At 47.0% G+C, this 23,758-nt stretch overlaps 1 protein-coding gene across 1 annotated transcript in view; it reads right to left on the bottom strand.

Annotated features, from left to right (window-relative positions):
* Window positions 1–3,389, bottom strand: part of Proc (protein C, inactivator of coagulation factors Va and VIIIa) — a 15,359-nt gene extending 11,970 nt beyond the window's left edge. Inside the window, exons 1-2 of the mRNA XM_052156077.1 lie at window positions 3,344–3,389; window positions 249–335 (exon numbers count right to left, since the gene is read on the bottom strand). Coding sequence (XP_052012037.1) covers window positions 249–335; window positions 3,344–3,389 — 133 coding nt within the window. The remainder of the gene's footprint in view (window positions 1–248; window positions 336–3,343) is intronic.
* Window positions 3,390–23,758: the final 20,369 nt, after the last annotated feature.

The raw sequence follows: 23,758 nt of genomic DNA, 5'->3' as shown, positions 1-23,758 counted from the left end.
GAAGGGCCAACTCCGAAGCGTGCATGAGGGGCTTTAGCGGTGAGCGCAGAGGAAGCTGGACTCACCCTCCTGAGTGAGCAGAGAGCAGGCAGGCAGGGCAGACTAGAAAGGGGCTTGGTGGGGAGACAGGGCAATAAAGAAGGGCACAGTTCAAGAGGTAGCTGCTCCCGAGGGGTCATTGACGCCTGTGCCTGGGAAAACCCAGGCGAGGCTCTGAGGGTCTTGCAATGAGGCAGAGACAGTCTTACCAGGACGGGCTGCTATGCTGGAAATTGCCCAGGTGGACATGAACAGCAGGAAGATTCTGAATTGCCACATCCTGGAGCTGCTGACACCTGTCTGAGGAGAACTTCTAAGCTCCAAGGATACACACAGCTGAGCTGCACCACCACCACCACCACCACACCACCACCACCACCACCACCATCACCCACCCCCACCCCCACCCCCGCCTTACCCCCTCATCTCCCGAAAGTACAATATAAAGGCCATCCCTGAGCAGGGGAGAGATCTTAGTCAATAAAGCACTTTCCATGAATTCTTGAAGACTTAAGTTTGTTCCCCAGAACCCACATAAAATTAAAACAAAAATCTAGGTGTCTGAGGCGTATTCTTGTAATCCCAGGAGATAAGCAGACCCTTTTGGACTGCTGGCCAGCCACCCTAGCCTGCTTGGCCAACTCCAGGCCATCAGGAGGCCCTGTCTCAGAAAGCAAGGTAAATCGCTCTTGAAGAAAATGTCTGAGGTTGATCTCTCTCTCTTTCTCTTTCGCTCTCTCTCTCTCTCTCTCTGTTTTTGTTGTTGTTGTTGTTGTTGTTGTTGTTTGTTTTGTTTTGGTTTGGTTTGGGTTTTTTTTAGTTTTTTGGATTTGTTTTTTTTTTGTTTTTTTGTTTTTTGTTTTTTGTTTTTTGTTTTTTTTTTTGTTTTTGTTTTTGTTTTTGTTTTTTTTTTTTGAGACAGGGTTTCTCTGTGTAGCCCTGGCTGTCCTGAAACTCACTTTGTAGACTAGGCTGGCCTCGAACTCAGAAATCTGCCTGCCTCTGCCTCCCAAGTGCTGGGGTTAAAGGCGAGTGCCACCACTGCCTGGCTGAGGTTGATCTCTTAACACACACACACACACACACACACATACACACACACACACACAGCAAGAAAGGAAGGGAATAAAGGGCATGTTTGTGAGCTTGTTGTCTGTGTGGAAGCTGGGTCAGGGAGTGGAGTACACTGTTCACAGACAGACAGACAGACAGACAGACAATCTCCTGGCCTTTAGAGCTAGGCTTACTCTAGGTACAGAAAGTGGAAAAGTTGTTGCCTCGGGCAAATTCCATTTCCTTCCTGGGGAGGGGGGGAGAGACAGTCAGACAGACAGACAGAAAAAGAGAGAGAGTCAGAGAGAGAGAGTCAGAGAGAGACACAGAGAGACACAGAGAGACACAGAGAGAGAAGTATCAAACAAGATGTTTACCTGATCCATGTCTCAGGTCTGTCATTTGTAAAATGGATAGACTATGTTTCTCCATAAAGAGTTGTTAGAAAGCAAATAGTAACCCATATAAAGTTCTTTTTTGTGTCACAGACCTGTACCCATGTGGAGACCAGGGGTAATCTGACTGACTGTCCTTTGTCCTTCCCAGGCGTTGTCTGGCTTTTTTCCCAAGTTTTTTCTTTTTTCTTTTTTGGATGGCCTCGGCTATTTGGCTATCCTGGAACTTCTATGTAGACCAGGCTGGCCTTAAGCTCACAGGGATGCGCCTGCCTCTGCCTCTGCCTCTTGAGTTCTGGATCTAAAGGGGTGTGCGGCGCGCCATGATGCCTGCTTCCGTCTGAATGTTTGGGCCACGGTCTCTCACTGCCTGGAACTTACTCATCAAGGGGGCAGCCAGCCAGCAGGCCCAAGGGTTTCTGCTCTCTAGCCCTAGGGCTGTAAGCGTGCCACCACACGCATGCACGCACGCACGCACACGCTTTAAAACAAACAACAAACAAGCAAACCATGTGTTCTAGGAATCCTTGGTCCTCAGGAAACCTAGATCCTCAGGCCCTTACACTTACAAGGCAAGCACTGTTTCAACTTAGCGGTCTTTCCAGCCTCCCCAAGCTGTTAAACGAGTGCAGCATACTGGAGGGTGGCAGTTCAGGACTGGAGAATGTACTTAGCGTGTTTAAGATTCTGGGTCCAATCCCAAACACGAGAACACACACACACATCACACACACACACATCTCTCACAGACACATCTCACACATATACATCACATCACACACACATACATCTCACACACACACATCTCACACATATACATCACATCACACACACATACATCTCACACACACACATCTCACACATATACATCACATCACACACACATACATCTCACACACACACACCTCACACACACATATATCTCACATCACATACACACACACACACATCACACACACACATCACACACACATACATCTCTCACACACACATCTCACACATATACATCACATCACACACACATACATCTCACACACACACATCTCACACATATACATCACATCACACACACATACATCTCACACACACATCTCACACATATACATCACATCACACACACATACATCTCACACACACATCTCACACACACCTCATACACACATATATCTCACATCACACACACACACACACACACACACACACACACACACACACACCCTCTCTTTGGGCACCATTCACTGTTACAAGAGGTAGGCATTAATGCTCTCACCTCCATTTCATGGGAAGGGCCCCAAGAGCTTGGAGGAGATAAGCTACTTGTTATGAACCTACAGCTAAGAGGAGGCAGAGTTTGGCTTCAAGGCCAAGCCTGTGTGGCCCTAACTCTGGAACCTTAACCCCTGCGCCCAACCAATGGTCAACCTGCAAGACCTTTGGTGTCCCCCAGACCAGGTGTGCAGGCTTGCCCACCCCAGCCACACAGCCCCTTCTGGCCCCACTGTCCTGCTTTGCTGGCTTCCGGAGTCGTATATTCCACCTTAGAGAACAGGGTAGAGGGGAGTAGTGGGGTTCTGGGTCTCAAGATGGCTCTGAGGATGGCTCTAGATCATGGGGAACCCCTTGGCTGACGCCCACTTGATCCACATAATCTCACATGTCTCGAGGGCTACCTGGATTATAGGGCACCCATGCCTTGGTCTAGAGAGAGTTTGGGCCCTTGTTTTCCTTGGCCCCCAAGCTTCAGTCAGCCTGCAGAACCTGAGCTCAAGGATGTCTGTCACCTTCCTCCCAGCTGGACTCTCCTCCCCACCCCTTCCTCCACAGCCCTTCACAGTCTTGCCTTGAGGGTGACTTACAGGGGTGGGCCAAGGAGAAACTGCAATTGCGTCCAGGTGCCGCCATGTCAGTCTGCGAGTCAGGTTAATCCATAACCACAAATATTTGCTTAGCCCGTGCTGCTGAACCGCCCTCTTCCCAGACAAACAAACAAGAGGTCTTCTGACCCCAGCTCTGGACGGCTCCATGTGCCTGTGCTCACCTCTGCTACAGAAGAAGTTGTCTGTTAGAAAGGGAGGGAGAAAGAGAGGGTTGAGCGTGTCCAAACTTATTGGCAAATGATGTGGTCTCAGTTTAGCCCATGGTGACTGAGGGGTGGGAGCCTTAAAAGAAAACAAAAGCCAAACAACAGCAACCACAAACAGATATTATCGCTTGTTCATGGGTAGCACACTTGAAAATAATTACATACATAACCGGTCTAGGGTGTCATTAGTAATAAGATGCTCTTACTGTCCCCTCTACTTTACAGGGGGGCACTCTGAGAAGTCTTCGTTACCTGACCAAATTGATGGGGTTGGTGGGAGGCAGGCCTGTACTACAACGAGGCTCCCGCTCCCGGCTCAGCTGGGCACTTTGTGAGCTAAAGAGAGAAAGGAGTGACTTTTCCGGAAACGGCCTGAACTCAGAGCTGACAAGTCTGGACAAGAGGGAGGCAGACAATGTAGTAGCCCTTGCCGTGTTCTGCAAGCTGCCAGGGTTCCCGAGGTGCCTTCCTTCCGTGAGACTAGCGGTATCAGGGAAAACTACCATTTTCCCCCTGCCCTAATGCTCTTGGTGACCTAGCTGCTCCTCAAAGTCCTAACTCTGAATCCAGAGCTCGGCGCGGAATAAGATCTTAGGATTCTGATCAGGTATGTGGCTGTATTCAGAAAACTGAAGGGGAAGGAGAGGTGACACAGACACCTGAGTGTCCCCTCACTGGAGGTGAGGCGGGAGGCTCCCAAGACAGGAAGTAGGACAGTGCTGGGATGGGAGGCGAGATGGAGTGTGAGGTACTTGGAAATAAACCTGTGGGAAGCAGAGGGCCAGTCGCTGTTTGTGAGCACCGGTGGCAGCTGGCCTAGAGAAGGGGCATTGAGTTCCTGGTCACTCAGGCATTAAAGGCCAAATACCACACAAGTGTCTGCATGTGACCCTGGAGAACTTTTTTTTTTTTTTCTATGCAAAGGCTCTACCCAACTTTCCAGGAACCTGTGACATAAACGCGTGTTGCCGGCATTCTTGTTCCAGGCGTGGCCGCCCTTCTCCTTCCCTACAAACACCCGAGTTGAGGATGTCCAGTGGACAGGCGGCTTCCCTCTGCTGCCACTACTTCCGACTTCGTTCTAAAGGTCAGTTCTCTGGCAAGCCTGGCAGGGTGTACATGCTGACCCCAACCTGCATGGTGGACTCTGCCCGAGGTGGCGACGTCCAAACCCTGAAGGAAGCTTGGGAATTTGCAGTGCCGATGTGTTCATTGCTGGGAGTCATGCAGCCCTGGCAGGCTGCCTGGTGGAGATCCTTCCACTTCCTCAGCAGAGCCCGGGACTTAGACCTCCCGGGGATTCTGCGTGGTGCTCTCTCTGATCCTGCAGCCCCGTGTTGAGCCTTTTTGCCGGTTTCTGGCAGGGAACAGGGCGCCCCCTACTGCAGCTCTACTGCACCAGGTTGAGGTCCTGGGGGGAGTCAGCCTCTGATCTCCCTTGAGAGTGTCTCCCTCAAGCACACCCCGATTCAGCCAGATCTACTGCAAATATAGAGCAGGACTTGGCGAAGGGGGGTTAGGGAGGGGTGCAGGGGGAAAGCAGGTGGGGGAGGGCAAGCCACTTGTGATTTCCAGAGCAGAGCCTTGAACTCACCTTATGGGAAGAAAGACATACTAAGAATAAAAGGGAAAGGAAAAAAATTGAAAGGTGGTGAGACATGCTGTGGTCTGAAACCTCTTAGCTCAGGATCCCTGCCCTAGACTACCATGATCTGATTTCTACTGTGATATGTGTGTGTGTGTGTGTATGTATATGTATGTATGTGTATGTATGTGTATGTGTATATGTATGTATGTGTATGTGTATATGTGTGTATGTGTATATGTATATGTGTATGTGTGTATGTGTATATGTATGTGTATGTGTATATGTATATATATGGCATAAGAGGACTTCTTAAGAAACACCTTTTCCTTGCCTCTGTCACTTCTCCTGGTCCCCTCTTCTTACTGCTGAGCTGTTTCACCGCATGAACACAGCTCAGTTCAATAGCCATTTACTAATTCTTGGCTCCTGTTAAATACAGATTCTTTAAATATGGATGCTAGGACACTAGTGTGTAGGGTTTTGAGTAGGCATACATTTTCATTTTCTTTAGGTGAATATCTAGGAAAGGGTTTGATGAATCATGCAGTGACTTCATGTTTAATTTCACACCATATTTTAAAGATCAAAATGTTTTCCAGATGGCTACACAAAAAAATATGTATGCCCACCGTGACGCACAGCTGGTCTACTTAGCCTTTATATTCATTGGATGTTGTCATTTGTTTTTATTTTTTATTTCATTATTTTTATTGAGTGCATGTGAGCACAAAATGCATGTCTGTAGAAGTCAGAGGACAGTCTGGGCCAACAGAAGACAATATGAGACAATATGGGTACAGTTTTGTTTTGTTTTTGTTTTTGTTTTGTTTTTTTTTTTGAGACAGGGTCTCTCACTGGTTGGAACTTTGACTAGGCTGACTGGCTAGTGAACCCTGTGAATCTACTTGTCTCCACATCGGCAGCTCAGGGATAACAGGTGCATGCAACCTCACACACCCAGTTTTAGATCATGGGTTCCAGAGATTGAACTTAGGTCATCATACTTGCAAAGCAAGCCCTTTATTAACTGACCCATATCCCATGCCCCAATATGCAATCAAATATTGTCTCAAAAAAATCCTCCCAAATCGGGCTGGAGAGATGGCTCATCTGTTAAGAACACAGGTTTAATTCCCAGCACCCACAAGGTGGTTCACAGTCATCTGCAACTCCACTTATATGAGATCCAAAGCTCCCTTCTGGTAGCCACCGGTACTGCATCCATGTGATGCATAGACTTGCATGCAAGCTAAATATCTATACACTTAATATTAAAATAAACATTAATTTATTTTAAGCCCCCAACAAACAAACAACAATAATAAAAAGCTATAACTGAAGTACCCTGAATGAAGGAAGGAAGGTACACTGTGGCACTCCAGCCCTGTCTGCTGCAGAGATCATTCTGTTAGATCCTCCCAAAGTTGTGCCAATGAGGAAATATCTCCTATCTCAAGACTTTTGATGGAATACATTAAGTTTCTATCATGACTTTAATGAAACTGCAGACCAAAGTAATAAAGATGGAAACTTGTCCAGATGCCAACAAGAGTCAGCTAGTCCATCTGTGCGCATATGTGGCAAGATAGAAAGTTAGCAAATTTCTCTAGGTGATGGTGCACGCCTGTAATCCTAGCACTCTGGGAGGCAGAGGCAGGCTGATTTCTGAGTTCAAGGCCAGGCTGATCTACAGAGTGAGTTCCAGGACAGCCAGGGCTACACAGAGAAACCCTGTCTCGAGAAAAAAAAATCCAAAAAACAAAAAACAACAACAAAAAAAAGAAAGTTAGCAAATTCCATCCTACCTATGATCTTAAGATGTGAGCCAGTGTGTGTGTCTGTGTGTGTGTGTGTGTGTGTGTGTGTGTGTGTCCCACCTTAAACACAGCTCTACTGACAGGAATCAAGGACAGGTGGGCTTGGACTCCTCGGGACACAGAGGCATTCAGAAATGGGAGGGTTGTTTTTCAGTTGCTTCAGGACACAAAGTATTTAATGTGATTTTCAAGTTTCAGAAAGGGAAGAAAACAGCCCCCTTTAAACATATCCTTCAGCGGCTGGAGAGATGGCTCAGTGGTTAAGAGCACCAACTGCTCTTCCGAAGGTACTGAGTTCAATTCCCAGCAAACACATGGTGGCTCACAACCATCTGTAATGGGATCTGATGGCCTCTTCTGGAGTGTCTAAGGACAGCTACAGTGTACTTACATATAATAAATAAGTAAAATCTTAAAAAAAAAACATATCCTTCAAGGTAGACTCCATTTGCACTTTTCTTGTTTGTTTTTTAAGACAGGGTTTCTCTGTGTAGCCTTGGCTGTCCTGGAACTCACTTTGTAGACCAGGCTGGCCTTAAACTCAGAAATCCTCCTCCTGCCTCTGCCTCCCAAGTGCTGGGATTAAAGGCGTGCGCCACCACAGCTGGGCCAAGGTGGACTTCATTATTGCCACACCAAGAAGTCTCCTTCTCCATCTTTTCCCTCTTTTCTTCTCTCCTTTCTTTCCAGTCTTTCTTTGTCTCTCTGATAATCTCTCTTTCCTTTGTGTAAACTGTATTAGATGTAGGATCTCTGAGGTCTGCTGGATCATTAGGGCTCTGCTTCCAAGGACTAACAAATGAAGGGGTTCCTGAGAGACTAGCTTTGTCATAAAAGCAAGCCTTTCCCGGCATGTTTGCTCTGCCTGGCCATGCTGCAGTGCAGGGTGAGCCTCCCACCAAATGTCGACATTGTACTGTGGGACTTAGCAACTGCCAGAACTGTGCATCAGATTGTGATGGTTAATATTGGATTCCAGTGTAACAGGACCTGGAATCAGCTACAAGACAAACTCTAGGCATGTCTATGAAGGAGTTTCTAGAGGAGATTATCGGGGTGGGAGACGCATCCTGCGTGTGTGCCACTATTCTGTGACCTGTGACCTGGACTGGATAGGAAGAGGAAGTAGACTGAAGTAACTGTGCATGCAATGTGACCACTGCCTCCGGCTCTTGCCGCCATGCCTTCCCTACTGTGATGGACTTAAAACTGAGTCAAGGAGGACTGGAGAGATATAGCTCAATGGTGGGGAGCACTGGCTGCTCCTCCAAAAGACGGGGGTTTGATTCCCAGCACCCACATGGTGGCTCACAGCCATCTGTATTTCCAGCTCTAAGGAATCTGATGATGTCTTCAGATCCCAGGGACTCAAGAGGTGCACAGTCACACGTGCAAGCAAAACACACATACACATAAAACAAAAACTTAAAAAAATGTTGAGCCAAAATGAGTCTTTTCTTCCCTAAGTTGTGTCTTAGGGTTTAATTGCTGTGAAGAGATACCATGACCACAGCAACTCTTATAAAAGAATACATTTACCTGGGGCTGGTTTACAGCTTCAGAGGTTCGGTCCATTATCATTAGGATATGTAGTGAAAATTTTGGTTTATTTAAAACCCCAGTTATATGATTGTGTTTTTGTTTTACTCTCAGGTATAGGATATGGGACTACTTCAGACTGTACATGGCAGTTAAATATGATTTGTCCCATGCTCTAGGACGGGTGTGATTTTTTTTGCCAGCAGCAGATAGTTTAAATTTGGAATTCTGGGGACTCTTGAGATGGGATAAATGCAAGAATCCCCAGAGGGTCTGAGGCAGCTGCTGATGGTTTCTGTTGCTGAGTTTGCTGCCTTTGCTACTGCTGGATTGCTAGATTGCTGCTGATAGGTTTCTGGATTGCTGTATTTCTAGATTTCTGTATTTCTAGATTTCTGTATTTCTAGATTTCTAGATTTCTGGATTGCTGGTTGGAGTTACCCTGATGATGAATATTGAACTTCCTCCTAGAAATTCAATGCCTCTAATCAGTAAGTGGTAGTCTAAATAGATCTATGCCCCCTTTACTTTCCTTTTTTTTTTTTTTTTTTGAGACAGGGTTTCTCTGTGTAGCCCTGGCTGTCCTGGAACTCACTCTGTAGACCAGGATGGCCTCAAACTCAGAAATCCACCTGCCTCTGCCTCCCAAGTGCTGGGATTAAAGGTGTGCACCACCACGCCCGGCTTCCTTTCCTTTTTTTTTTTTTTTTTAAATTTTTAATTTTTTTTTTATTTTTTGGTTTTTTCAAGACAGGGTTTCTCTGTGTAGCCCTGGCTGTTCTGGAACTAACTCTGTAGAGCAGGCTGGCCTCAAACTCAGAAATCTGCCTGCCTCTGCCTCCCAAGTGCTGGGATTTATTAAGTGGTGCGCCACCACCGTCCGGCTGCCCCCTTTCCTTCTAACCATCTTTCTCTCTTATGTAGTATTGGGGGATGGACAGATTAAGATGGAGTAAGGGTGGAGAAGGGTGCTAAATACTAGAACCCAACAAAGTATCCCAAAGATATGGTTACAACGTCAGGAAGCATGACAGCGCTCAGGAGGATGTGATGCTGGGGGAGCTGAGAGTTCCACATCTTGATCCCTGGCAGAAGGAGAACTGTTGCCACACTGGGCATAGTTTGAGCATAGGACACTTCAAAGACTGCCCCCACAGTAACACACTTCCTCCAACATGGCCACACCTCTTCACAATGCCTCTCCCTGTGTGTCAAGCATCCAAACACATGAGTCTATGGGTGCCATCCTTATTCAGACCATGCGTTACTTTTGTCAGATATGTTGCCACAGCAGTGAAACAGTCAGCCTCTACTGTTTGTCAATTAACCATCTTTGGATGTTTTGTTATAGTAACCAAGAATGGACTCAAGTGCAGTCAAGTTCAAATATGTTAAGTTAGTCTTCCAAACCACCAGAGGATCTTGGAAAGGCCCTAAAGGACACAGTGACATGTGAAGGGTAGCCAAGGGTGTTTACCTGCCTGGGACGAATACATGGTTCAAAAGGTCTGGAGACAAGAGCCACAGACCTAAGACCATTGCTCCTCAGTAGCACCGTAAATGGCCATGCCCAAACCCTCTTCTCCAGGACACCCTCCTTGGGGGAAGGTCGACACACTGGCGCAGAGCCAGGCATCATCCGTCCGTGAGCTGAGAGGAGCTGGTAACGTGACCCCCGAGAATGTTTGCAATCAGTACATTCAGTTTGATGGCTTCTGTATTAGTTGTGTTTCCTGTGACTACTAAGGCTCTAGTCTACCATGTTCAGACAGCTTTCCTGAGCGGGGCACAAAATGGAGAACTCCCTTTTCTTTGTGGTCTTTCTCTTCTCTGCCTGATCTGGGGATTCCAACCCACACTCTGCCTGAGGGATGTTACATAATACCTGGGGAAATTACAGGTTCAAATTCTTGGCGTGCCTCTCCATGCAAATGAGGTATCCCAAGTTTAGCCTCAGTCAATGGAACTTCACCCTAAGAAGAAGCCCTTCCCACTCTCTAAGATGTGTGTGTGTGTGTGTGTGTGATATCACACACACATATGTATATATGTATGTATATATATACACATATATATACATACATACATACATATCCCTGGTTCACCCTGAATAAAGTGTGTGCATATAAGCCCACCCTGAATAAAGGTATGTGCACAAACTAAGATCATCTCAGGAACTGTTTCATTGAAGATCATCGGAGAAGGCCTTCATCTTCAAGAGCTGTAACACTAAGATCCACCCCCTCCCCACGCACACACTCACTCCCAGCTGGACCTGGATCCTGCAGACCCCACCCATCTCAACTCTTCTTCCTTCCCACCTGGGGTGCAGCAGCGTCTGGACACCCTGAGAGGGAGGAACCAGAGGGCAAGGAGGCACAGTTGGACCCCAACACGCACAGCACATGTGGCTGTGATAAGAATACCCCGATGGAAGCAACTTGAGGAAGAAAGGGTGTGTCGGTTCACGCCCCAGATTGCAATCCGCGGTTGTGGAGAAGTCAAGGCAGCAGGAACTCAAGCAGCTGGGCATATCACCGCAGCGTTGGGACGCTCATCTATGAACAAGCGAGGCTGCCTGTGATCAGCTGACTTTCTCTTCAGTTATACAGTCCAGGACCTGACCCCAAGTGAGTTGACCGGATGATGCTATTCACCTGTAGACTGGGCCTTCCACACTGATTAATGTAATCAAGATAATCCCCTACCGACATGGCTAGAGGCCAGCCTAAGCTGGACAGTCTCTCACTACGACTCCCTTCCCAAATGATTCTAGAGTATGTCAGGTTAACAACTAAAACTATCCATCACAGCTACACTGACGAGCTTCCTAAAGGTCACAGGCAAAGAAACAGACAAACGTATCCCAGTGTCTCTTGGGACAGAATGACAGTTGAGTGTGTGTGGTGATATCAGTGTATCTGTTACTTTTCTACTTTCTGTGACAAAATGCCAAACAAAAGTGGCTCATGGAGGGGTACGTGATACAGCTCACGTGCATCCTGGCCCACGTGTCTAGTGCACAGGTCATCATGGTGGTGGGAGCGTGAGGCAGCTGGTCACACCATGTCCAGTCAGGAAGCAGAGAGAGATGGACGCTGGCGCACAGCTTACTGTCTCCTTTTTAGTCGGTTCATGACCCCAGCACAGGGAACAGCCTCCCACACTTACTGTGGGTCATCTCGTCTCAAGGGACGCAATCTGGAAAGTCCCTCACAGACACAGGCCTGGAGGCTCCTGGTTGATTCTAGATCCTGTTGATGGTCGGAATTCACCATCACAGGTGTCAGACAAGCCTTTCTGGATTTTCTTTTACTTCTTTAATATTCTTTCTCTCCATCTTTTTCCTCTCCCAACATTCTTTCCCTTCTCCTCATCTGTCTGTGGTGTGTGTGTGTGTGTGTGTTTTAGAGTAGATCTCACTATTATAGTTTTGGCTGTCCTGAAACTGACTGTGTAAACCAGGCTGACTCTGAACTCTTAGAGATCCTCTCTCTGTCTGCCTGCTGAGTGCTGGGATTAAAGGTGTGCATCACCGCACCTGGCTATGTTCATTTTAATGGAAAGCTTAAATAGCCAATAATGAGTTAAATAAACTGCTCTATCAGAGGACAGGAAGAAAGACAAAACTGGGGATGAGGAGGGGAGTGTCTCAGTCAACAGCTGCCCTCAAACTCACCATCCTCCTGCCTCAACCTGACCAGTGCTGGAATTACAGGCATTGGCCACCATGCTCTGCTTATATATAATTTTAAATATGTATACATACAATAGTACATATAAAATATGTGGTCACACACACACACATAGGGGTGGGTGGGTGGCCTGTGGTGGCCACCCAAACACATAACCCATGGCATCTGATACAGAGCTTCTGTTACAGGGCAAGCCAAGAGGCTGTTGTTTCTCTTACTGGGCTTTGCTTGGTGAAGAGGCCAGAGACAAATCAGGCCTGATCCAAGGTGCTCCATCATCCTTCAAGGGGACCTGGAGATGCGCTGTGGACTGAGCAGTGGGTGTGGCTGCTCTCTAGGCATCGAGCGGAATGGGCGCTTTAGCCTCCCATGGCTAGTGACTGTCCCACCGCAGTGTGCTTAGGCTGTGCTTCGGTACCAGCTGCGATCTGAGCTCCGCTTTATGGGCCTTAGAACCACAGCCTTCCGTGCTTGTGCGCTGCTAGGTCCCTCCGCTGGGGTGAAGCGGGCTCCGCCAGGCGCCCCCTGGCTGCGCGCCGGACGCTGAGTCAGCTGTGAGTCAGTGTCCCCAGACCGCGTCACGTCCTGCTCCAGGGGGACACAGAGGGCTGGAAAGAAGCAGGGTTACCCATTAACCAACTAGTCACCCAAGCCACTTTCTCGGAAGCCAGGCCTGCACATTTATTGCAGGAATGAGCCGTGTCTCTTAATCTGCAGCGCGGGGCGGACAGCTTTGGTGACCCTGGTTTCCTCTGTGCTCAGAGTCCTTCAAATTTTCCTTTTAAACCTGAGCCCGCAGTAAGACATGTTTTATACCGCAACAAAGTTTCACACTCACACACGCACACACACAAACACCCTCTTTAGTTCTATTTCTTCTTTTTAATTATCATGAACTATAAATTATGTCTTTATAACCTGCTAATAGGTTGTAGCCTGTAGACTAGAATCTACAAGCTCATTGCCTGCTTCCTCCTCCGCTCTTAGCCCAGGCTAGCCTAACTTCCCAGGTTGCCAAGGGATGACCTTGAACTTCAGTACCTCCTGGCTCCACTGTGGAAGTCTTCGCACTGCAGGCATTCATAACCATGCCCGGCTTTTTGCCGCTCTGGGGTAGAACCCAGTTGGGGCTTTATGCATTCTGTTAATTCAGCGACATCCCTAACCCTGCCCTCATGTGCAGCAGTGGGAAAGATCTCAGTGCTGGCCAGCCTGCTGAGGCTGTCTGGATTCAACTGCTAGGATTTATATTGACTTATTTGACCATGAGATGGACCACAGACCCGCAGAAGCAATAAGTACTTGTTTGTGTTGGTTTGATGCACAGGGGATCCTGGTGAGTGGGGCTATAATTATATAAAAAAAATCTTTTTAAAATTATTTTATGTGTATGAGTATGCTGTCTTCAGACACACCAGAAGAGGGCATCGGATCCCATTACAGATGGTTGTGAGATACCATGTGATGTCTGGGAATTGGACTCAGGACCTCTGGAAGAGTAGCCCTCTCTCCAGCCTGAGGACTTCCGTGTTTGTTTGTTTGTTTTGTTTTGTTTTGTTTTTGAAACAGGATTATTTTGAGTAGCCCAGGCTGTCCTGGCTCCACTTGCCTTTGCCTCCCGATTGCTGGGATTAAATGCATCCGCCACCAGGCAAGGACCTAGTTTCTTACACACTTTGTCTATGTTTGAATGTTAGTTAATCATGCATTGCCCAACCATTTAAGCTAAAAAGCATTTCCAACCTACAAAGGGAGGCAGAAACAATGCGCCCTGCAGTCATTATCCAGTAACTCTTCCGTCGTGTTTCCGCTGTCTACTCAGGCGGGGGAACCTCCAGTGGGTGCTTCCACCCTCATTTCAGAATGGAATTCCCCCTTGGGTCATGCTCCAGGGTTCTCAAGAACTCTGTGCCCTGAACGGACAATCTGAAGTGCTGGCCCGCTTGGCCTGGAGGCACCCACCTGGGCTAGGTGTCCTAGGATCCTCTCATTGGCTATGCACTGTTACATTATCTCCAAAATGGAAGCTTCAACCCCATCTTTGGCTGTTAGCCACAGCCCCGGTGTTAGGATTCTGTCTAAGTTCCACCCCACAGTTACCAGGCAACAGCCAGGTAGGCCTGGCCCACTGTAAACGGTGCTGCTTGCCCGCCCGCCCACTCCACTCTCTCTCTTGCCTCTCTCTCTTGCCCTCTTGCCCCCCATCTCTTCCCATTCCCTCCCCGCCCCTCCACGCGGTCATGGCCAGCCTCTACTTCTCTACTCTCTCCTTCTCTCTGTTTTTCTCTGCCTCTACTACTCTCTCCCCATCCCTATGCTCTAAATAAACTCTATTCTATGCTATACCGTTATGTGGTGATCCCTGGGGGGGGGCATCCTCTTCCCCCACACCTCACCACACCCCCATAGAACATATCTTAATAGCTCTTTATCTTTTTATAATCACAACACCCGGGCCATGTGATCATCTATGGGACTTTTGAAGATGATGAACAACTCCGGCATGGACAGCCTTCTATTCTTGGACTCTGTCTGTGAGCCCTCCATATGTGCTGCTGAATGGGGCTGCCTCAATTCAAGAGAGTGGGGGACACTTTAGTTTAGAATCATTTGTACTAATCGCACCTTCTCTAGCTGCGCCATACCCTCCTCTGCTCACAGAGGCCTCTCCTGCTCCACAGGCTTCCTTTGTCGTGGTTGTCGGCAGCTTTATGAGACATGATACGGTGATTTTGGACCACAGGTTCTCCTTTAACTGAGTCAGAAACTTACTAGAAAGCAGAGGAGTTTTCGTTTTGTTTGCTTGTTTTGTTGTTTTTAGGTCTGATTTTTAACTAGCATCTTTGCAATAGTCACTGTGATAGCTTCGGCACAGTGGACAAGAATAAGAGATTACTAACACAATTTCTGAGCCAAATTTGAAGCAAGTTTTACAAAACACTGGCCAGGATGAAAGACGCTGGCCAGGTCCATACCTAAGGCTACATACTTCCTGCCTTCATCCAATCAGAGCCAAGCATACATCATGACATACTCCCTGCCTTCATCCAATCAGAGCCAAGCATACATCATGACATACTCCCTGCCTTCATCCAATCAGAGCCAAGCATACATCATGACATACTCCCTGCCTTCATCCAATCAGAGCCAAGCACACATCATGACATACTTCCCATACTTCCTGCCTTCGTCCAATCAGAGCCAAGCATGCATCATGACATACTTCCTGCCTTCGTCCAATCAGAGCCAAGCATGCATCATGACATACTTCCTGCCTACATACCTTGATCAAATACATCCTGTGCAACTGGGACAACGAAGCTTGCTTATAGAAGTGAAAACACTTGGCTTAACAACAGGCCCCAGCATTTCAGGGAGTTATCTGTCTGTATTTGGGCAAGTGGAGCTTACATTTTTGTCTTATGCACCTTAATTTAAACTTAAAATATAACATTAGTTTTCACACTTCCACAATAGCCCTTACCCAACAAATGCAAATTGCTCATTTTGCTAATCGGCTTTTTTTTTTTTTTTTTTTTTTTTGGTAACACAAGAATGTATAGATAAACACTAGAAGCTAAGTTAAACGCATAGAAAATATAATATTGCATTTCGGAGATGCAGTATGAACTTTACAACATCAGTTAACTCTAAAATACTACGCTGGCCTTAGATATGTCTGTGTTATTTTCTATTAAAGAATAGCGACTCTAAGCAAAAATCACTTACAAAGCCAGGTGTGGTGGCTCATTGCTTTAATCCCGGGACTCTGTAAATTTGAAGTCAGGTTAGTTTTCATAGTGATCTATCTGTAAGACAGCCAGCACTAACCTGACATTGCCCTCTTGAAGAGACTGGAGTTTTCAGTCCCAAGGCCACTGTGTGCTTAGTCTGTGGCACATCGGAGGTGTCCTGTGACCTCTTTGTGTAACATTACTCGATGAGTTTCCTGCTGGCTTCCTCCCATTTTTGATAGCTTCGTGCTGACTCTGTCCCGTTCTCTCACTGCAAGCTGTATATAAGATGCTGTGCTTCTTAATAATTCCACCCAGCAAGTGTTGTCAACATATGCAAGATCTCCTGACCCCAATTTTCGTATCTTTTTATTTTCTTATCCCTGGTCTTCTCCCTCAGGACCCTGTCACTGCAGAATGGCCGGCTGGTTGTTTCTAAAGACCTTGAAAATAGTGCTATATTTTTTTAGGGCTATTGGGGGTAGATGAGGCTTAAGTAATTATGTATGTCTTACTAGAGCTAGAACGTGGGCACATTAGACAAGCATCCGCCACTACGCTATGTTCACAGCCTGTTGTCTTGCCGTGTAGACCTGAGATAGCCTCAAACTTATCCTCTTGTCTTCGCCTCTCAAGAGTTATGATTTCAGGAGTGCACCACCCATCTTGAGCTGAGTTAATTTTTCTAAACTTTTATAACATTTATTATAATTATATTTGTGTGTCTCTGTATGTGTGCACAAGAGTGCCATGGTATGCAAATGGGAATCAGAGGACAATTTGGGGGAGTTGTTTCTCTCTTTCCTCACTTTGGGTTCTGCAGATTGAACTCAGGTCATCTAGGTTGGTGGGTAGTGCCTTCTCTAACTGCGCCATCTTGCTAGATCCATTTTTTTTGTTGTTGTTTTGGGTTTGGCTTTTTTTTGCTTTGTTTTTGTTTTTGGAGACAGGGTCTCATGTATCCCAAGCTGGCCTTGAACTTATTATGTAGATGAGCATGGTCTTGAACTTTGGATTCTTCTGTTTCTACTTCTATAATGTTGAAATCACAGGTATGTGCACCACTCCCAGCTAGTATGCTGCAGTGTACAGAATCCTGGACTTTATCCATGTTAAGCAAGCGTGTCAGTTGAGCCACATCCCCAGTGCCCAGGTTTATTTTTTTTTTTTTAAGAGCTAAGGGCCAAGTGAAATCAGAGTAAGAGATCTAAACCAGACTATTCCTGCTTTTCCTTATTCAGTAGCCCCAAATTTCTCATACCAAAGGTCCATACTCTTTAAAATAGAACTAGTTTGCTCTCCCTCATTTCTTTGCACATGTATTCAGCAAACACCCTCAATATATGGCAGAAGCAGGTAAGCAGAATACCTTCAAGGGAGAGTCAGTCCAGAGGGGCGGTATTCAAGCACCAACATGCCAGTCCTGGAACTGTGCATGGAGTGGATGTTTAGGTTCTCAGTGAAGCTGGAGAGCTAGGATATGACTGGAGTATCTCTTAAGGGTTCACAGGCCAGAATTTAATCACTGTGTGAAATGTGTGTGTGTGTGTGTGTGTGTGTGTGTGTGTGTGTATGTGTGGTGGGGGACCGGAGTCATCTCCGCATACACACATATTGTTATAGTAGTGCAAACCAGATTGATTTGGTGGCCTTAGTAAAAACAACTTCCTGAGTGTGTTTCCTCCCCATGAAACAAAGACAGAGACATGCCTCCTTGGGTTGTAGTTTGTGCCTCCCTAGAGGAGCTCCACCACTACTAGAAAAGTCCCAGGTCTTTGGAAAGCTCATTCCAGAAGCTTACAGGATGAGATGTGTGTTTAACAGTCCGAATTGGGCCAGTAGGCCCGAGAGTACCTGGGTTCTGAAAGGCTTGGATCCGGAAAGCAGGAGCCGTTGGTAAGAATGACAAGGAGCTGGGCTGGAGGGATGGCTCAGAGATTAAGAACACTTGCTGCGCTGGGTGGTGGTGGCACACGCCTTTAATCCCAGCGCTCTGGGAGGCAGAGGCAGGCAGATTTCAGAGTTTGAGGCCAGCCTGGTCTACAGAGTGAGTTCCAGGACAGCCAGGGCTACACAGAGAAACCCTGTCTTTAAAAAAAAAAAAAAAAAAAGAACACTTGGGGCTGTTCCACAGGACCTGGGTTCCACACCCAGTCAGCTCACTCCAGTTCCGGGAAATCTGGTAGCCTCTTCTGGCCTCCAAAGAACACATGGGGTGCACAGACATACATTCAGGCAAAATACCATTACACATAACATAAAAATAAAGGTTAAAAAGTAAAAAAGAATTTTAAAAAAATGAACAAGAAGGCTGGCTAATTAATGCCTTCTGCCTCGTTCAGAGTTTGAATTCAGCTTACACAGTGTGTGTGGCTCGGTGGCTCTTGGGTCTATCCCCTGACCACTAGGTATCACTGGAAATGTTTCCAGGCTGGAAACATTCCCAACAAGAGGGTTGACAGCCAGCCTTCGAACCTCCACTGACCTAAACACAGTTTGTATAGCCCATAGTAGACAAAATCAGACGTTGTAAATTTCTTGTAAGACACCTGTTGGGTGACTCGCGCATCCAGCCGGCAGCTGGCATTTCTAGCCCTTGGCCCACAGTGGGGAGGCAGGTTGATGTTGGAGGGTGGCTACACCCACTCGTGTTGGGATCTTTCTAGCCTGTGTCAGGGAGAATTCTATAGATTTCTCTCCTCCCGCTGAGAGAGTGTCTTGGAGAACTTCAGCTGCAGAGCTCAAGACCGGCTAGGCAGTAGAGTGAGTCAGGCAATCTGGCGTGGTAAAGGTATACATTACGGGGTTCTGTGTCGTGGAGATAGCGCCCGGGGTCCTGCTTCGTGGATAACTTTGCATCACTGAGGAAGTTAACCTGGCTTGCGACTTTGATTTGCTGATTGTCAAAGGGAGAAAATGGCACCTGTATGAATCAGCCAGGATACTAAACTACACTGTAAGACTTTGAAATGCCATCTCGCCTTTTCCTTCCAGGGAGTTAGAGGTGTTAAATGGCCTGCCCAAGTTCAACCAGAGCCAGGCGCCTGGGAGCGAGTGAGCGCTTCCTTTGGCTCTCAGCAAGCAGGTGAGAAGCTGGGAACTGGCTCAGTTCCATCTGGGAATTCCACAGTCAGGTGGGTCTGGTCTCCAAGTCTGACTTGAATGCCTGCACCAGGCCAGAGGAACTAGCAACACAGGGGTGAGTCACTCTGGCTCGCTGCAGGAGGAGACCCCTCCTCCTTGCTGCTTGGGCCAAAGCCTGGTTGCCCGGCAACGAGACATAATATATATAAATAAAATACAGTTCCTTGCTTCAGGAGGGAGGCCCGATGTCTTCTTGCTTCTCCTGTCCATTTCACCCCTGTTCTAGTTTGCCCAGAATCATGAATTCCATGCTCAAAGCTCTCACTACAGCAATCAGTGGTGGATTCCTAATGGTGGGTGCTGGGTTCTGCCGGCACCCCAGTTAGATAAAGTTGCCTCAGGGTGGTGCAGAAGGGATAGGCTTGGCAGGAGCACTGGACTTTACCGCCTCAGTGACTGGGTGAGGGCGGGTTGGATGGACATGTGAGCATGCTCCAGAATCAAAAGGGCAGGAGGTGCCCCAGGCTTCTGCAGGGAAATGGTGTTCATTTCCCAGGCATGGGTGGGACTTATGCTACAGGAAGTACCTGTCAGCAGGATCAGCCTCAGCTGGAATCTGCAAGTTTCGCCATTCACCTTGTCACTGGTGAGCCATTTCATTTCGCTGCAGAACACCTGGTAGTGGGGATCCCTGGGTGGGTTCTAACTAGTGCCCCAGTCAGGTATGCATGTGGTCACAACGTTAGTGTATAGGCCTCTGTGTGTGTGTGTACGCACACGCTCATGCACATGCTTGCATGAGTGCATGTGTACCATGTAAGAGCAAGAGCCAATCCAGGAGATGATGGTGCATACTCTGGAACTGGAATTACTCTAGTTAGAACTGGAGTGGTTATGAGCCACCCTATGGGTGCTGGGGACCAAAGCCAGGACCTCTGGAAGATCGAGTCTGCACCCTGCTTTTTTGTTTTGGTTTGGTTTTTGGTCAAAGTCTCATGTAGCCCAGGTTGGCCTCAAAGTCAATGTTTCGCCAGGGCTGACCTTGAACGTCTCATTTTCCTGCCTTCACCTTGAAGTGCTGGGGTTATAACGGATTATAGGCACAAGCTACCACAGCTGTTTTGTGTGGTGCTGGGAACTGCATCCAGGATTTTGTGTATGCTAGGAAGCAAGCGACCAGGCAAGCTGCACTCTCCAGCTGCTGCCACTGTTTAATGTTGAACATGTTCCAGATATGACCAATAGCAGGTCCGTCAGACTGATTTCCTATCGTTTTCCCAAGCCCCTGACTTTTGAGTATAAAGGTTTCAAGGTTGTGTACTTTCTTGCCAGTGTTGGTCCTTTTTCAGAAAATAAGGTAAGGTGCTGGATGAACTTGAGGCTGAGCGATCATAATCTGAGGGTTCTAGAGAAAACAACATAGGCTCTTGCGGGAAGTGGCGTGATCAGCTACTTGAAGTTTCTCCCCTAACTTCTTTACCATGATGGATTACAAATTGGAACTTCAAGCTGAAATAGACCCTTGTATCGTCTAAGCTGACTTTTGCCAAGGAATTTAATTATAGCCACAGAAATGAATGTAGGCCATTAGGTGACTTGCTTTTTTCTTGTCTCTGCCTGTGTGGCTTCCCGTGGTGGGCTGAAGAGAGAGCCGAGGAGAGGGCTGAGGGTCAGAAGAGGCTGGAGTGCTTGGAGTGGGTGGGGCTCGTGGTTTTAAGATGGCAAAGATGATCTTGGAAATGAATCCTTAGTGCTGGGAGGAGCAGCTGGAGGTGGCAAGATGGAGGGACACTCCGTCCAGGACATTAGACAATGGATGTGCATCCTGAGATGAGGGCATCTACCAGGTGGCTTCTAGGGTCCTGAGCCCTTCTGGATGATCCATGTCTCTGGGACCTAGTATGGCCACCAACCTTTCTCTGGCACTTTTCTTTATGGGAATAACTAAGGTGACCATCTTCTTAGGTGGCCAGGACATTTGTGAAAAGTTCCTAGGAGACTGTGGTTAACTAAAGAGGGTTTGGAAGAATCAGAGGAGAAAGAATAGGGAGTGGACTGGCTAGTTTTATGTCAGCCTGACACAACCTAGAGTCATTGGAGAGGAAGGAGCCTCAATTGAGAAGATGCCTCCATAAGATCTGACTGTAAAGCATTTTTAAAATTACTGATAGGGACTACAGAGATGGCTCAACTGTTAAGAACACCCAGCTGTTCTTCCAGAGGACCCGAGTTCAATTCCCAGCACCCACATGGCAGCTTACAACTGTCTATAACTCCAGTTTCAGGGGATCTGACATTCTCACACAGACATACATGCAAGCAAAATACCAGTGCACATAAAATAAAAATAAATCTTAAAAAAAATACTAAAATTAGTGATCAAAAGGGGGAGGGTCCAACAGTGGGTGGGGCCATCCCTGGACTGGTTGGTGGTCCTGGGTGCTATAAGAAAGCAGGTCGAGTAAGCCATGTGGAGCAAGCCAGTAAGCAACACCCCTCCACAGCCTCTGCAGCAGTACCTGCCTCCAGGTTCCTGCCCTCCTTGAGTACCTGTCTTGACTTCCTCCAGGACTGAAGAGATTTGGATGCATAAGTCAAATAAACCCTTCCTCCCCTGTTTACTTTTGGTCACAGTGTTTCATCACATAATAGCCTAACTAGAACAGGGAGAGAATAAAAATATGTACAAACAGAGGAAAAGGAAGGAAGAATAATTCTCATTTTCCTGCTGAGTCACAGAAGCTAGAAGTGAAGTGCAGACCCCTAAGAGGAAAGGCTGCAGTGGATCAAGGAAAACCACAGCGTACAATCAATGTCTCAGGTACAGAGGCACCAATATTAACATAACAATTCTTAAATTGAATTTTAGCTGGTTTTTAAGAAGCGTGTGCATTGTGTCATGAGCGAGAGGTGTATGCACTTGTGTACCTTGGGTGCACAAATGTGTATATGTGCATCAGTGCTGGTGTACATGTGTGTACCTTGGGTACACAAATGTGCATGTGTGCATTCCAGGCCAGAGGCTGACATTGGGGATTGTTAGACCAGGATTGGTGGCAGTGATATAGAAGACAGCTATCTCCCAAAGCAGCATGCTCCTTTCGGTCAGAACTGAAGGGCCAACGTCTTTTTGAGGAAATGGAGGCTGTGCCCTGTGGTACTAGGTCTTGACCTTTTGTAGGGCTAGAAGGGAGGAAGGGTGGGCCGGGATGGGTCAGGGGTAATTTTCTGGCCTTAGACCTGCCTCTGAAGTTTCCAACAGGAATTTCTGTTAAGGTGGTTATTCTTGTGTGGTGTGTGCAGGTTTCTAACAGGAACTTCTGTTATGGTGGTTATTCTTGTGTGGTGTGTGCAGGTTCCAACAGGAGCTTCTGTTATGGTGGTTATTCTTGTGTGGTGTGTGCAGGTTCCAACAGCAACTTCTGTTATGGTGGTTATTCTTGTGTGGTATGTGCATGTTTCTAACAGGAACTTCTGTTATGGTGGTTATTCTTGTGTGGTGTGTGCAGGTTCCAACAGCAACTTCTGTTATGGTGGTTATTCTTGTGTGGTGTGTGCATGTTTCTAACAGGAACTTCTGTTATGGTGGCTATTCTTGTGTGGTGTGTGCAGGTTCCAGCAGGAACTTCTGTTATGGTGGTTATTCTTGTGTGGTGTGTGCAGGTTCTAACAGGAACTTCTGTTATGGTGGTTATTCTTGTGTGGTATGTGCATGTTTCTAACAGGAACTTCTGTTATGGTGGTTATTCTTGTGTGGTGTGTGCAGGTTCCAACAGAAACTTCTGTTATGGTGGTTATTCTTGTGTGGTGTGTGCAGGTTCCAGCAGGAACTTCTGTTATGGTGGTTATTCTTGTGTGGTGTGTGCAGGTTCTAACAGGAACTTCTGTCATGGTGGTTATTCTTGTGTGGTATGTGCATGTTTCTAACAGGAACTTCTGTTATGGTGGTTATTCTTGTGTGGTGTGTGCAGGTTCCCAGTAGGAACTTCTGTTATGGTGGTTATTCTTGTGTGGCATGTGCAGGTTTCCAGCAGGAACTTCTGTTATGGTGGTTATTCATGTGTGTGGTGTGTGCAGGTTCCAACAGGAACTTCTGCTATGGTGGTGATTCTGGTGTGGTGTGTGCAGGTTTCCAACAGGAACTTCTGTTATGGTGGTTATTCTTGTGTGGTGTGTGCAGGTTCCAACAGGAACTTCTGTTATGGTGGTTATTCTTGTGTGGTGTGTGCAGGTTCCAACAGGAACTTCTGTTATGGTGGTTTTTCTTGTGTGGTGTGTGCAGGTTCCAACAGGAACTTCTGTTATGGTGGTTATTCTTGTGTGGTGTGTGCAGGTTCCAACAGGAACTTCTGTTATGGTGGTTATTCTTGTGTGGTGTGTGCAGGTTCCAACAGGAACTTCTGTTATGGTGGTTATTCTTGTGTGGTGTGTGCAGGTTCCAACAGGAACTTCTGTTATGGTGGTTATTCTTGTGTGGTGTGTGTAGGTTCTAACAGGAACTTCTGTTATGGTGGTTATTCTTGTGTGGTGTGTGCAGGTTCCAACAGGAACTTCTGTTATGGTGGTTTTTCTTGTGTGGTGTGTGCAGGTTCCAACAGGAGCTTCTGTTATGGTGGTTATTCTTGTGTGGTGTGTGCAGGTTCCAACAGGAACTTCTGTTATGGTGGTTATTCTTGTGTGGTGTGTGCAGGTTTCTAACAGGAACTTCTGTTATGGTGGTTATTCTTGTGT

This window comes from Apodemus sylvaticus, chromosome 13 (genome assembly GCF_947179515.1).
Source record: "Apodemus sylvaticus chromosome 13, mApoSyl1.1, whole genome shotgun sequence".
NCBI lineage: Eukaryota > Metazoa > Chordata > Mammalia > Rodentia > Muridae > Apodemus > Apodemus sylvaticus.
This window is presented reverse-complemented; position numbering and strand designations above follow the sequence as displayed.